The 15,942-nt window shown below is 37.2% G+C and overlaps 1 protein-coding gene across 9 annotated transcripts in view; it reads left to right on the top strand.

Moving 5' to 3' along the window:
* MYO9A (myosin IXA) overlaps positions 1-15,942 on the top strand; it is a 293,601-nt gene that overhangs the window by 228,727 nt on the left and 48,932 nt on the right. For all 9 annotated transcript variants that reach the window (XM_040493142.1, XM_040493145.1, XM_040493146.1 and 6 more), the window contains 3 exons: positions 1,151-1,212; positions 13,822-14,014; positions 15,536-15,664. In XM_040493142.1, the coding sequence (XP_040349076.1) occupies positions 1,151-1,212; positions 13,822-14,014; positions 15,536-15,664 (384 nt within the window). The remainder of the gene's footprint in view (positions 1-1,150; positions 1,213-13,821; positions 14,015-15,535; positions 15,665-15,942) is intronic.

The raw sequence follows: 15,942 nt of genomic DNA, 5'->3' as shown, positions 1-15,942 counted from the left end.
TGTTGATATCAAGGGGTAGAACTGGTGTAGCAAAGTGATACCGGTCAGGTATGTTTTCAGTATTCTCTCACTGCTTCTTCCCACTACCAATTGCCTAACAAGCCTTTTCTCTGCTGCTCCAGGGAATAATTTCTCCTCTGAAACTTTTCTTTATCTTTTTTCCCAGTCACAACTGATATTGTTTATATTCTGGTTCCTCAGAGCTCTATTCTGGACTTTCTAAGATAGTAAATAAATAAAGCCTTTCTTAGATCTTAATGTGCTACCCAACGTACTTTCATTTCAGCAGGGGTCTTTGGTGTTAATACGTTTCTTCCTCCTTGGAATGATTCTTAATAGGTATTTTTGACACTTGAATAGATTGCAGAGCCAGATATATTAGGAGAGCATAAAGACTAATTTGTGAGTCAGGTCAGAAAGATAGAAAATATTCTGTAGGAATATGGCAGGTGCAGGGAGGAGGAGTAGACAGTGATGAAAGATTAAAAGCTTTTTCATAGACAGTAGTTAGAAATTTTAGGCATGTTTTTCAGCTTCACTTTTCTAAATAGAATGGGTTAAAATACTTTTTTATTGTTTTTTTATATGAAATTTATTGTCAAATTGGTTTCCGTACAACACCCAGTGCTCATCCCAACAGCTGCCCTCCTCAATGCCCATCACCTCCCTCCCACCCCCTATCAACCCTCAGTTTATTCTCAGTTTTTAAGAGTCTCTTACGGTTTGGCTTCCTCCCTCTCTAACTTTTTTTTCCCCTTCCCCTCCCCCATTCTAATACCATATGAAACATATATATGATATTATAGCAGCCTCAAATTTAAAGAAAATATGTCTAAAACAGAGTTGTAAACTTTTTTAAAAATTTTTTTTTATATTTATTTATTATTGAGAGACAGACACAGAGTGTGAGCAGGGGAGGGTTAGAGAGAGGGAGGAGACACAGAATCCGAAGTAGGCTGCAAGCTCTGAGCTGTCAGCACAGAGCCCAATGCGGGGCTCGAACTCACAAATTGCGAGATCATGACCTGAGCCGAAGTCGGTCGCCCAACTGACTGAACCACCCAGGCCCCCCTAAAGTTGTAAACTTTTTAAGTTCTTGTCATTGATGTACAGGCTTTTAAAAATACTGCATTCTTAATCTGTTTTTCAGTATGTAAATATGCTTGCCATAAGAAATGCTGTCTGAAAACCACAGCCAAGTGCTCTAAAAAGGTAAGAAATTATCACCTATGAGTAGTAAATAACAGATATATTGGTCTTTTCTACCTCATGAAAGTAAGCAAGTCCTCTTCAATGGTTTTATAGAGCAGTGGTTTTCAAACTTTTTGATCACAACTCACAGAAATACACTTTATGTCATGATCCAGCATACGTATATATATAGGGATAGGTATATAATTGGATTGATTTTCCTGGAACTATATTTACCTTTACTATTTGGGAGAGCTATTAAACTGGTTTCACAACTGACAGTTTATTAAAATACTGCTTTTAAAGGTTTTCCACTTCATTAAATGCTCATAACTCTTACTAGAAATTGTCTTGAAAGTGGTAGGCTATAGCTAAAGATTTTAACATTAACAGCAAGATTCACCAGCCCAGTTGGTGTTTTTACATAATTCAGCTTGGATACACAGAGATCTAAAAGGTATTAAACATGTACTTTGAGGGGCGCCTGGGTGGCGCAGTCGGTTAAGCGTCCGACTTCAGCCAGGTCACGATCTCGCGGTCCGTGAGTTCGAGCCCCGCGTCAGGCTCTGGGCTGATGGCTCGGAGCCTGGAGCCTGTTTCCGATTCTGTGTCTCCCTCTCTCTCTGCCCCTCCCCTGTTCATGCTCTGTCTCTCTCTGTCCCAAAAATAAATAAAAACGTTGAAAAGAAAAAAAAAAAAAAACAAAAAACATGTACTTTGACACTTTATTTTAAAGGAAGCAATGATTTTTGATAGATTTCAGGCCTTTTTTGCTATATAATTACATTTTTTTTACTTATTAGTCACATATGGACAGTTGTAACAATACTATACAAATCTGAACTGTAATATAAATGTGTGTGTGTATTGTTTACAACCCAGGTACAGTATTTGCATCTGTTCCAAATTAGTAGACAAATCATGGCAAGGTGTACAAAGAGAAATTTTATTCAAGGCTTAAAATACAATGAAGGTGGGACATTTGCTTTGAGCTTAGGTGGAATAGCTTGTGACAGACTATTACCCATGCCGAGAATAACTGAAAAAAGTGTTGCTGCACATCAGAGAGCTAGCTGCCCAGGAAAGTTGGACTTTGTTGGAATGTCAATCCTAGAGAGAAGATAATTGCATAGTAGTGAATCTGTGTCTGTGAGATGTTTTTCTCCTAGTAGGAATTTGTCAATTTTTGCTGTAGAACACGAAACCACAATTTCAGGCAGAGTTTTTAAGAGTCAGAGAAGTCAGCACAACTTTTAGGAATCTCATAGGGCAATGGAGGCAAAAGTTGGAATTTGGGATTGCCAAGACCAGGAATTTGGGTTTGCCAGGATCATGATCCAGGTGTAACCCTTGAACTCAGAGGTTTTTCCCTCAAGACATTCTCTGAATTCTTAAGCTATATGGGGTAAAAGGCTAAAAAGCGAAACTGGAAAAAAGATCAGAGTTTTCTGCAATTTCACACTGTTAAGGAAAAAAAATTGGAGTTCTGTGATCCACCTTCAGAGAGGGGCCCTACTGAATGTCCTACACTGGCACTGAGACCTCTGAAGAGCTGTACTCCGTCTCAGAAAGGGAGTGAGTCATTAATAGGCTGGACGTTATAAAAGCTGAAGACGAGCTTTAAGGCATTCTTGATTAGATTAAGATGATCTGTTCCTTAATTTGGCTACCCATCAGAGAGAATAGGGTGAACCCTCTCCAAAGAGACATAACATCATCCAACGTTTATACTTTATCTATATATAATAACAGATATTAAGAAATGAGACAGAGAAAAAAACACATAGACAATGTCAGTAGACTCACAGATGACCCAGTTACTGAATTTTCAGACCTGGACTTTAAAACCTTTTTTTTCAAATATGTTGAAATATAGATAAAAAGAAAATTTTTTTTTAATTTTTTTAACATTTATTTATTATTATTGAGAGAGAGAGAGAGAGAGAGAGAGAGAGAGAGAGAGAGCACAAGCACGGGAGAGGCAGAGAGAGGAGGAAACAGAATCTGAAGCAGGCTCCAGGCTCTGAGCTGTCAGCACAGAGCCGACGTGGGGCTCGAACTCACAAACCGCGAGATCATGACCTGTGCTGAAGTTGGCTGCTTAACCGACTGAGCCACCCAGGCACCCCGAAAATTTATTTTTTATCAATATCTGAAATATACATTTAAAAAAGAGGTAAATGGAGATTCTAAAAATAAAAAAATGCAATTGGAATTATAAACTCAAAAGATGGGCTCAACAGCATATTGGTCATAGGAGAAGAGAAGATTGGTGAACTAAAAGATAGGTCAGTAGAAATCTATAAGTGCAGAGAGCAAAAAAGAAGGGGGAAATACAAAGATAAACACGAGAAACATCTAGGAAAAGATGAAAGGTTCTTAAATGTGGGTAATTGGAGTCCAGGAAGAAAGGAAAGAGAATAAGGGAAAAGCAACATTTTGAGAGATAATGGCCAAGACATCAAGTCACAGGTTCATGAACCATTTTTAACCTAAAGCGGGATAAATACAAAGGAAGCCACACCAGATGGACACTTCTCCAAATGAAAGGAAAAAAAATTCTTTAAAAGCAGTCTGAAAGGAAAAAATAAAAGCACTGCTAAAGCAGCAGTGAAAAAAAACTGACAACTGGCTTCTCAACAGAAATGATGGAAGTCAAAAGACAGTGGCCTGGCATGTTTTGAGAGTTCTAATAAAATGAAGCTAACTCAGAGTTTTGTACCTTGTGACAATAGCTTTCAAAAATGAAAATGGGGGCACCTTGTTGGCTCAGTCAGTTAAGCGTCCTGATTTTGGCTCAGGTCATGATCTCATGGTTCATGGATTGAGCCTCATGTTGGGCTCTTTGCTGACAGTGCAGAGCCTGCTTGGGATTCTCTCTTATCCTCTCTCTCCCTGCTCCCCAACTCGTGCACGAGCACTCTCTCTCTCTCAAAATAAAGAAATAAACATTGAAAAAAAAGTGAAAATGATGTGAAATTATTTCTAGACAAAGACTCAGAATATGTCACCAGCAGCCTTGCACTAAAAGAAATACTAAAGGAGGTACTCCAGGCAGAAGGAAAATGACATTGGATAGAAACAGAAACATAGGAAAGAATGAAGAAAAATGCAAAGAGTGAATAATATTTATAAATCTAAGTTAATATGACTAAAAATACAATAATGTCTTTTATAACACTTCAAATATATAGTTGACCCTTGAACAACAGGGGTTTGAACATCATGGGTCCACTTATTTGTGGATTTTTTTGATAAACACAGTTATGTAAATGTATTTTCCTTATGATTTTCTTTTTTTAAGTGTTTATTTAATTTGGATAGAGTGCACAAGCTGGGGAGGGGCAGAGAGAGAGGGAGTCAGAGAATCCCAAGCAGACTCCATGCTGTCAGCACAGAGCCCAATGCTGGGTTTGATCTCATGCAACATGAGATCATGACCTGAGCTGAAATCAAGAGTTAGATGCTTGGCCACCTGAGCCACCAAGGCACCCCTTCCTTATGATTTTCTTGATAACATTTTATTTTCTCTAGCAGTGTACTTCATTGTAAGAACACAATGTATAATACATATATAACATATAAAAATGTGTTGATTGACTGTTTATGTTATCAGTAAGGTTTCCAGTCAGCAATAGGCTATTAGTAATTAAATTTTAGAGGACTCAAAAGTTACATGCAGGTTTTTGGCTACATAGGAAATTGGTGCCCTTAATTCCTACATTGTTTGAAGGCCAACTATATAGAATTAAACTGCCTGACAACAATAACAACACAAAAGTTACTTGGGTAAATGGAATTAAACTATACTAAGGTCCCTGGGTTATCTGGGAAGTGGTTAAATTGTTCAAAATACATTAGACTTAAATATGTTATGGATATTTGTTTTAGTCTTTAACCACTAACAGAAAAGCAAATGAATATATGTCTTAAAAGCTAATAAAGATGGGAGAATGGAAAAACGAAAAATATTTGATCTAAACGAAGACCAGAAATGAGAGGAACAAACATAAATTAGATCAGAAAAGAAAATACATAGCAGATTGGTAGGTATAAGTCCAAATATATTGGAGATTACATTAAATGTTAATAGGTAAGATACTTCCAGTTAGAAGACTAGGTTAAAACCAACTGAAAAATCAATGATAGGCTGTTTACAAGCAACATTCTTAAATATAAAGATACAGAAAGGCTGAAAGCAAAAGGATAGATTTGTATGCAAAGACTAACAAATAGAAAGGTGGTGTACGTATACTAGTACTAAAGTGTATTTTAGGGCAAAAAACATTTCAGATGAAGATGTTTTGTAATGATAAAATGGTCATCCCATCAGGGAGATATAAAAATTCTAACCTTTTTTATTTTTTTAATATTTATTTTTGAGAGAAAGAGTGTGCACAAGTGGGGGAGGGGCAGAGAGAGACAGAGACAGAGACAGAGAATCTAAAGCAGGTTCCAGGCTCTGAGCTGTCAGCATAGAGCCTGATGCAGGGCTTGAACCCATGAACTGTGAGGTCATGACGTGAGCTGAAGTTGGACACTTAACTGACTCAGGCACCCCCCAAAATTCTAACATTAGGGGAGACTTGATATTATTGCTTTAATACCTAGAGACAAAAATTTAATAAGGGTGCAAATGATAGGAAAAGATGAAAAAACTTGACCTAGTTGATGTGTAATGAATCTTGCAGTCTTTTCAAGAGCACATGGGGCATTTGAGAAAAATTGATTATATGTTGGGTTATAAAGCAAGTCCCTACAAATTTCAAGAGGATTGAAAATGTTGAGAGTACATTTTTTGACCCAAGTGATATTAAGCTCTAAATCAACATAAAGATAACTAGATAGTCTTCAAGTACTTGGAAATTAAGCAATACTCTTATAAATTACAGTAAAAATGAAAAAATATTTTGAACTAAATGATACAGTATGACTAGGTACAAAAGTGTGGGTACAGCAAAAGTTGTGAGTAGAGGACTAATTATAGCTATTTTAAATGCATACAGTTAGGAAGGATGTAAAGAAAGAAATGATCTAAACTTCTATCTCTAGAAGATGGGGAAAAGTAACCTCAGCAAATTTAATCCAAAGGCAGTAGAGGGAAGATAATAAAGAGAAATAAATGAAATCAAATCTACAAAGCCAAATTTTAGCGCTTTGGAAATACTAAAACCATGGATAAACTCTTAACAAGAGGGATTAATAAAAAGAACTTCTAAAAAACAAATTGTCACCATAAAATAATTCATGTATCATTGCAGAAACTGTATACATTAAAAAGGCCTTTAGTTAAAGGCTATTAATGGATACCTTGATGCTAACAAATTTGACAATTTATTTAAACTAAGAAAAATAGAAGATCTGAAGAATCCTATCAATTAAAATCGAGTTAGTAATTGAAAATCTTCCCACAAAGAAATTCTAGGTCTGATCTTTGCTTAATTAACTACTTCCCAAAATTTAAAAAAGAAACAACACCAAATTTCTATAAATTCTGCCAGTGAATGGTGAAAGAGTGAATACTTCATAACTTTTCCCCCCAAACTGACTTACGAAGAAACCTTAAAGTCAAACCTTTAAGAAACCTTAAAGTCAAACATGAAGGGATATTACAATAAAGGACAATTGTAGGTCAGTCTATATCATAGCATAGATATAAAAAAATCTTAAACTATTAGCACTTAAATCTGTGTTAATGGCAAAAAATGAAAAAAAAACCTTTGTGATAAAGTTGGTTTTATTCTATGAATATAAAGTTGGTTTGTCATTCAAAAATCAAGTGATGTGAACTTCCTCTGAAGATGGTGGAGTAGGAAGATCCTAAGCTCACCTTATCCCATGGGTACAACTAGATAACATCCACATCAGTGTAAATAACTTAGAAAATGACCCAAAGACTGGCAGAACGTGCTCTCCACAGCTAAAGGTAGAGAAGAGGCCACATTGAAGAGGGTAGGAAGAGAGGAACTGTGGTGGGATCTAAATGGACCCATAAGACTGTGTGAGAGAGAGGGACTCCATGGGCACACAGAGGGGAAGGACCTATGCCAGGCACCCCAGGCACAGGGTACTCACATGGGGAAGACAAATCTTCATGGCATGTGGCTTTGAAAACCAGAGGAACCTAACAATCAATGGGGCTTAACACCAGTAAATTTTAAAACCAGTGGGTTGGCTCTGGGAGAAGTGGGAGAGTAGAGCCCCCACCCTTAAAGAGACAGAAGAACAAACAGTCCTACTGAGATACAGCATAGAAGCAGCAGTTTGAAAAATGCATGGGGTGTATGGGAAGGATATTTATTTACTAATCTCAGAACATGTGCTGGAGAGGAAGGGATCTTTGTCAGACTTCTCCAAGAGCAGAAGAGCTGGGTGGATGCCGTTTCCCTCTCTGCCCCCCAGCCTAGATATACAGGCTGCTATGAGAACCAGCACTGCAGCAACACTCTCCACTTAGCTTGCTGACAGCACATTCTGTCCCCATGTTCTCCTGCAGAAATGCCCCCTCTAGTACATCCTAGGTCAGAGCCCATCCAAAGTGGTGCCTTGAGCCTGGCAGTGTGCAAGCAACACTGACAGGGACCGGCACCACTCCAAAGTGACTCCTGCCTAAAGGAGAGTAGAAGATAACCACATACATCAGTACAGCTGCAGCCCAGCAGTGGGCTGAGGTCAGACATCAGGTCTGACTGTAGTCCCTGCCAACCAACGAAAACTTTTCAGGGGACAATACAAGGAAAGCAGCCTGTAGTTTGGTGCTACTGCATGTTTGGCCAACTCCTGGTCTGAATCAACTTAAGGCCAAGGTGGCCCTAGACTGGCCCACTAACAATACATGGGCCAAACCCTGCTCAAACAGGCAGTGAGAGCCATTGCAGATGAATGGACTGAAGGCAAACACGGCTTAGCTACAACAGCATGGTGCGTGCAACATACATAGGAAACACCCCTGAAACATCAGGTTCTGGTGAACAGAGGACATTGCTCTGTAGGCCATTACAGGACCTCTTCTTCATAAAGTCATCAATTTCAAGAGTGGGAGATGTAGCAGACTTTCTTAACACATAGGAACAGATGCAGAGAGACAAAATGAGGAGACAGAGGAATATGTCCCAAATGAAAGGACAGCAAGGGAGCTAAACAAAACAGAGATAAGTAATATGTCTGATAGGGAATTTAAAGTAATGGTCATAATGATACTGGATTTGAGATAAGAGTAGAGGAACTCAATATGACCCTCAACAAAGAGATAGAGAACATGAAAAAGAACCAATCAGAGATTAAGGACCCAATAACTAAAATTAAAAATAGATGGAATAGACCAGAAGAAGCAGAAGAACAGATCAGCAGAGGTCAGAGTAATGGAAAGCAATCAAACTGAACAGGGGAGAGAAAAATACTATAATAAAAAATGAAAATAGACTATGGGAACTAAGCAATACTATCAAGTGCAATAACATTTCCACAATAGGGACCCTAGAAAGAAAAGAGAGAAAAGGGGGCAGAAAATTTATTTGAAGAAATAACAGATGAAAACTTCCCTAATATGAAGAAGGAAACAAATCCAGATCCACAGAGAGCCCCCAACAAAATCAACTCAAGGAGGTCCACATGAAGACACATAATAACTAAAATGGCCAAAAATATTGTTAATAGAGATAATTTTAAAAGCAGCAAGAGAAAAGAAAATAAATACATACAAGGGAAATCACTTAAGGCTAATAGCTGATTTTTCAGCAGAAACTTTGCAGGCCAGAAGAGAGTGGCATGATATATTGAAAATCCTGAAAAAACAAAAACCTGCAACCAAGAATACTCTATACAGCAAGGCTGTGATTCAGAATAGAAAGAGAGATAAAGAGTTTTCCGGACAAACAGAAATTAAAGGAATTCATCACCGCTAAACTAGCCCTATAAGAAATGTTAAAGGACAGAAATGTTTCCTTTCCTTTGTCTGGAAAGAAAGACCATAAGTAGTAGGAATAAGAAAAATAGGAAAAGCAATAAAAAATAAGTATATCTGTAAAAATCAGTCAAGGAACTGACAAAATTAAAGATATAAAATGTGACACCATATACCTAAAACATGGTGGGAAGGAGTGAGGAATAAAGTATGGGGTCAAACTTAAGTGACCACCAATTTAAAGATTGCTAAATGCATAAGATATTAAATATAAACCTAATGGTAACTACAAATCACAAACTGGTAGTAGATATCCAAAAAATAAAAGAGAAAGGAATCCAAGTATATCAATAAGGAAGGCCAGCAAATTGTGAGAGAAGAGAGCAAGGGACGAAAGGAACAGAGAACTACAAAACAACCATAAACAAGTAACAAAATGACAGTAAGTACCTACCTATCAGTATTTACTTAGAATGCAAATGGACTAAATGTTCCAATCAAAAGACAAAATGGATAAAAAAACAAGGCCCATTATATGTTTGCTACAACAGACTCATTTCAGACCTAGAAACACCTGCAGATTGAAAGTGAAAGGTAGAAAAGCATTTATCATGCAAATGGAAATGAAGAGCCAGGGTAGCAATAGTTATATTGGACAAAATAGACTTTAAAACAAAGACTGTTAACAAGAGACAAAGAAGTACACTATATAATCATAAAGGGAACAGTCCAACAAGAGGGTATGATAATTATAGGGGTGCCTGGGTGGCTCAGTGGTTAAGCATCTGACTTTGGCTCAGGTCATGATCTCATGGTTTGTGAGTTCAAGCTCTGCGTTGGGCTCTTTGCTGACAGCTCAGAACATGCAGCCTGTTTCAGATTCTATGTCTTCCTCTCTCTCTGCCCCTCCCCCACTTGTGCTCTGTCTTTCTCTGTCAAAAATAAACAAACATTAAAAAAATTAAAAACGGGGGCGCCTGGGTGGCGCAGTCGGTTAAGTGCCCGACTTCAGCCAGGTCACGATCTCGCGGTCCATGAGTTCGAGCCCCGCGTCAGGCTCTGGGCTGATGGCTCGGAGCCTGGAGCCTGTTTCCGATTCTGTGTCTCCCTCTCTCTCTGCCCCTCCCCCGTTCATGCTCTGTCTCTCTCTGTCCCAAAAATAAATAAGAAACGTTGAAAAAAAAAATTAAAAACGAAGATATAACAATTGTATATATTTCTGCACCTTTCTACATGAAGTAGCTGATAACAACCATAAATGAAGTAATTGATAGTAATACAATAATAGGGGACTTTAACAACCCATTATATTAAGGGATAGATCATACAAACAAAATCAACAAGGAAACAGTGACTTTGAATGACACACCAGACCAGATAGATCTAAAAGATACATTCAGAACATTCTATCCTAAAACAGAAGAACACATATTCTTTTTTTTTTTTTTTTACACATATTCTTTTCAAGTGCACATGGAGAATTCTGCAGAATAGGTTACATATTAGACCATAAAAAAAGTCTCAACAGATTCAGAAAGATTGAAGTCATACCATGCATCTTTTCTGACTACAATGCTATGAAACTAGGAATCAACAACAACAAAAAATCTGGAAAGAATACAAATACATGGAGGTCAAATAACATGCCATTAAATGATGAATGGGTCAACCAAGAAATGAAAGAGGAAATCAGAAAAACTCATGGATATAAATGAAAATGAAAACACAACAGTCCAAAATCCTTGGGATGCAGCAAAAGCTTTCTAAGAGGGAGGTTTTGAGCAGTACAGGCCTACCTCAAGAAACAAGAAACATCTCAAATAAACAACGTAACCTTATACCTAGGAGAGCTAGAAAAGAACAAACAAAACCCAAAACTAGTAGAAGGAAAGAAGTAAAGATTAGAGCAGATAAAATGAAATAGAAACTAAGAAGACAGCAGAACAGATGAATGAAACTGGGACCTGGTTCTTTGAAAAGATCTAAAAATTGATAAACTGTTAGCAAGACTCCAGAAGAAAGGACTCAAACAAAATCAGAAGTGAATAACCACTGACACCATAGAAATACAAAGGATTATAAGAAAATATTATGAAAAATTATATGCCAACAATTTGGGCAATCTAGAAGAAATGGATAAATATATAACCTCCCCAAACTGAGTCAGGAAGAAATGGAAAATTTGAACAGACCAGTTAGCAACAATGAAATTGAGTCAGTAATTAAGAAAAAAAACAACAACAAAAAACAAACAAAACTCTCCCAACAAACAAGTCCAGGACCAGACAGCTTCATGGGTGAAATCTAACATCTAAAAAATAATTAATACCTATTCTTCTCAAACTGTTCTAAACAAGAAAAAGGAAAGCTTTCAAACTCATTCTATTAGGCCAGCAATACCCTGAATCAAAACCAGATAAAGACAGTACAGGAAAAGAGAACTACAGGTCAATATCTCTGATAAATATAGATGCAAAATCTCAACAAAATATTAACAAAGCAAATTCAGCAGTATATTAAAAAAATCATTTGCCATGCTTAAGTGGGATTTATTCCTGGGATGCAGGAGTGGTTCAATTTTTGTAAATCAATTAATGTGATACATCACATCAAGAAAAAGTATAAAAAGTATGTGACCATTGCAACAGATGCAGAAAAAGAGTTTACTGAAGTTATACCATCCATTCATGATAAAGACCCACAACAAAGTAGGTTTAGAAGGAACATACCTCAACATAATCAAGGCCATATATGAAAAATCTATAGCTAACTTCATAGTCAATGGGGAAAAACAGAGCTTTCCCCCTAAGGTCAGGAAGAAGACAAAAATGTCTACTCTCACCACTTTTATTCAACATAGTATTGGAAGTTTCAACCACAGCAGTCAGACAGATATGGAAATAAAAGGTATGGAAATTGCTAAGGAAGAGATAAAACTTTCACCATTTGCAGATGACATGATACCATATATAAAAAAACTAAAGAGTCCACCAAAAAGGTACTGCTAAATAAATTCAGTAGGATTACAGAATACAAAATCAATCTATGGAAATCCACTGCATTTCTATACACTAAGTAGCAGAAAGAGAAATTAAGAAAATATTCCCATTTAGAATTCTACCAAAAATGATAAAATATCTTGGAATAAACTTAACCAGAGAAGTGAAAGTCCTGTACTCTATAAACTGTAAAACAATGATGAAAGAAATTGAAGATGACACAAACAAATGGAAAGATATTCCATGTTCACGGATTACAAGAACAAGTTTCGTTAAAATGTCCCTACTACCCAAAGCAATCTACTGGATTTAATGCAATCCCTATTAAAATGCCAGCAGCATTTTTCATAGAACTAGGACAAATAATCTTTTTTAAAAGTTTATTTATATTTTGAGAGAGAGAGAGAGAGTGAGTTGGGGAGGGACAGAGCAAGAGAGTGAGAGAATCCTAAGCAGGCTCCACACTGTCAGCACAGAGCCCAATGCAGGGCTCGAACTCATGAACCATGAGATCATGACCTGAGAGCCAAAATCAAGAGTTGGATGCTTAACCAACTGAACCACCCAGCCACCCCACAACCAAGTTAGAAAAAGAGAATGATGCAAGAGAAGGAAAAGAGAAGAGATTTATAAAAAAAGATCTGAGTCTCAGAGATAATACCTGGCATTTTTATCTTCTGTGAATTACTTCAAATAGTCTTCAGGATAAGCTGTTCTTTTACAGTCATGTAAACTGTAGTTAGTAGGATTATGATGTCAGATACACTATTTTTTTAAAATGTTTATTTATATTTGAGAGAGGGAGAAACAGCATGAGTGAGGGAGGGGCAGAGAGAGAAAGAGAATCTGAAGCAGGCTCCAGGTTCTGAGCTGACACAGGGCACAAACTCCTGGACCATGAGATCATGACCTGAGCTGAAGTAGGAAGCTTAACTGACTGAGCCACCCAGGTGCCCGCAGATACACTAATTAAAGTAAGAAAGAGCTTGAACACTAATCATGGGTCAGTCTGTGTGTGCTTCTGCCTTTGGCTATGATATTGTTCAGTTAAACTTCCCTGAAGTTGGGGCGCCTGGGTGGCTCAGTCGGTTAAGCGTCCGACTTCGGCTCAGGTCATGATCTCGCGGTCCGTGAGTTCGAGCCCCGCGTCGGGCTCTGTGCTGACTGCTCAGAGCCTGGAGCCTGTTTCAGATTCTGTGTCTCCCTCTCTCTCTGACCCTCCCCCGTTCATGCTCTCTCTCTCTCTCTCAAAAATAAATAAACGTTAAAAAAAAATTAAAAAAAAAAAAACTTCCCTGAAGTTTACATAAACATTGAAGCATTGTTAAGCCTCAGAAATTACTGGCAGCTCTAATTCATATCTAATCAGACTTTCTGTTGGTGCTTGGTAAATGTTTAGCACACAAAGTCCATTCCCTTTCTCCTTTGTCCAAATCCCAACTTTATGTGAAGAACTTTTTAATAGGAAGGGGAACAGTAGCCTGTTGCCACTGTCTTCATTCTCTACCCCATTATATTTTGAGGGGATTCGTAATGGTAGAGGATTGAAAAGTACATCTCACTTGATATATATTGTCAGTGTTAACCAGAATTCCCTTTCCCTCCAACTCCTATAACTGTATTCATGAAACTTCAGGGAAATAAAAAGTAGTTCCTCTTAAGTAACTGGTTAAATATGTTTAAAGATGTTTGAATGTATTTGGAAACAGAAAATTATCTTCCATTTAGTATGATCCAGAGCTGTCATCTCGACAATTTGGGGTTGAATTGTCCCGTTTGACCAGTGAAGAACGAACTGTTCCTTTAGTGGTGGAAAAGCTCATAAACTACATTGAAATGCATGGACTGTACACAGAAGGTATTTACCGAAAGTCTGGTTCAACTAATAAAATCAAGGAGCTCCGACAGGGTCTAGATACAGGTAAGATAGTGCTCTCCAAATCAAGACCACATGCTTTTATTTAAATAGGTCATTTTACACTCTTAAAGTTTTCATTACATGTTGCCTTTTTTTCTCGTAGCCAAAAGAATGCAATCTTTTCTGTGGTGCTTATTCATTTTGTGGCTTTCTAAAGAATCTTTGTTTTTATGTGGTCAGTTCAGCAAACACATATTGAGTGTTTCACTTCTACAAGGCATTATTAGGTACTTCAGACAGATCTCATTTAATCTTAACAATTTGGTATGGTCATGATATCTGTAATTTACAAAGAAGAAAATAATTTAAAGAAAATTACATAATGATCTGTTGATGATGATGTAGAGCAGTGTGCCAATGTTTTTATTCTAATCTTCACAACAGTCCTGTGATTTAGGGATTATTATCCTACTTAAAGAAACTGAGGCTTACAGAGGATCTTGCCCAAAGACTCACCACCAATAAGTGATCAAGCTGGGATTTAACCCCAGATGTTCTGAATTCATAATCTAAACTATCGCCTATTCTGTTATTTTGACTCCCAAGTGTGCTGTTTCTGATGCATGTTCTCACCTTCCTATATTGATAACATAGTTATTTAGTGGATTAAACATGTACCTGTGTAGAACTGTAGCCTCAGCCCCGGAATATATCAGGAGTTTGACTTTGGTTTCATTGTCAACTTCTACTTTTTATCAGTATTGGGAAGGAATAGATCATTTTGAATCAAACATAGGTACAAAGCTTGTCTCTGTGTCTCCAGGAACCTATCTACATGCTTTTTCTTTCTAGTTGTTTTGTTTTGTTTTGTTGTTGTTGTTGTTGTTTTAATGGGCAAATCAGGGAGAAATTAGTATGGAAATAACAGAAAATGTTTGGTAAAACTCAAGCAGGAACTTCTGCCTACCAGAGACTCCATCTACTCCAGTTTAAAGGCAGTTTCCAACTTGTGTCTTGCACCTTGGGTCAGCACAAATGAAAAATCATTCATCCTATATCCTCCCAATCATTTCCTTTGTATAACCTTTGGGAGTTTATAAGTGAAACAGAGTAAAGATATGTCCTTTACATTTCCTAAGTTCAGTTATTGCTGTCCTTTCATCTTTAAAAATGACTTAACATTAGCCTTATTTTTAGAAAATGTCTTCTGGGCCTTTTCCCCATGTGTCATCCAAAGCATTGCTAATGAAAGTGTGGCTCACAGACCAATCTACAAGATAAGTACAAAAACTGAGTGTAAGCTTTTAGAAATACTTACAACAGTATTTAACAGAGCTTTGACATGAAAGCATATGATCTTTTATTTTACTTATTTAGCAGTCTACAACAGATTTGGAAAACAAACAAAAAGCTGTTCCTTTACCACTGTTAGAAGTGCTTTTCTAGAGCAAACAATTAGATTGTAGAAGGTATTAGTTCAATTAAGAACATGAAGGCTTCCTTGGTGATGATAGTTTCTAAAGTGAATTATTTTAATTTCTTTGCATGTTTTGGCTTTGTTATCTAACTCTTGTCTATAAACAGATGCTGAGAATGTAAACCTGGATGACTATAACATACATGTCATTGCAAGTGTGTTCAAACAATGGCTTCGTGATTTGCCCAATCCACTCATGACCTTTGAGCTCTATGAGGAATTTCTTCGAGCTATGGGTAAGCACAGGCTTCCTGGATTCCACGGAAAGGCTATACTTGGGAAAGGAATGCTATCTTCATTATAGATTTATTTAGTCATCCTCTAGTGGTTTAGTCCGTATAGGTCCAAAACTAAGCTTTTGACAGTCAATACAGAACTGCCACTGTATTCTCACCTATTCATTTGTTGATTTTTGAGAGCTTCATTAAAATGTCAGGATCCCAAAAGTTTTCTGAGTAAGTCAGCTAGTTGCTTCTCACAAAGAGATTGAAAGACTAAGATTACAAATTATAAA

Source organism: Herpailurus yagouaroundi, unplaced genomic scaffold, assembly GCF_014898765.1.
Source record: "Herpailurus yagouaroundi ecotype Mexico unplaced genomic scaffold, PumYag 184, whole genome shotgun sequence".
Lineage (NCBI taxonomy): Eukaryota > Metazoa > Chordata > Mammalia > Carnivora > Felidae > Herpailurus > Herpailurus yagouaroundi.
The sequence above is the reverse complement of the archived record's forward strand: the minus strand, read 5'-3'. Positions and strand labels throughout refer to the sequence as shown.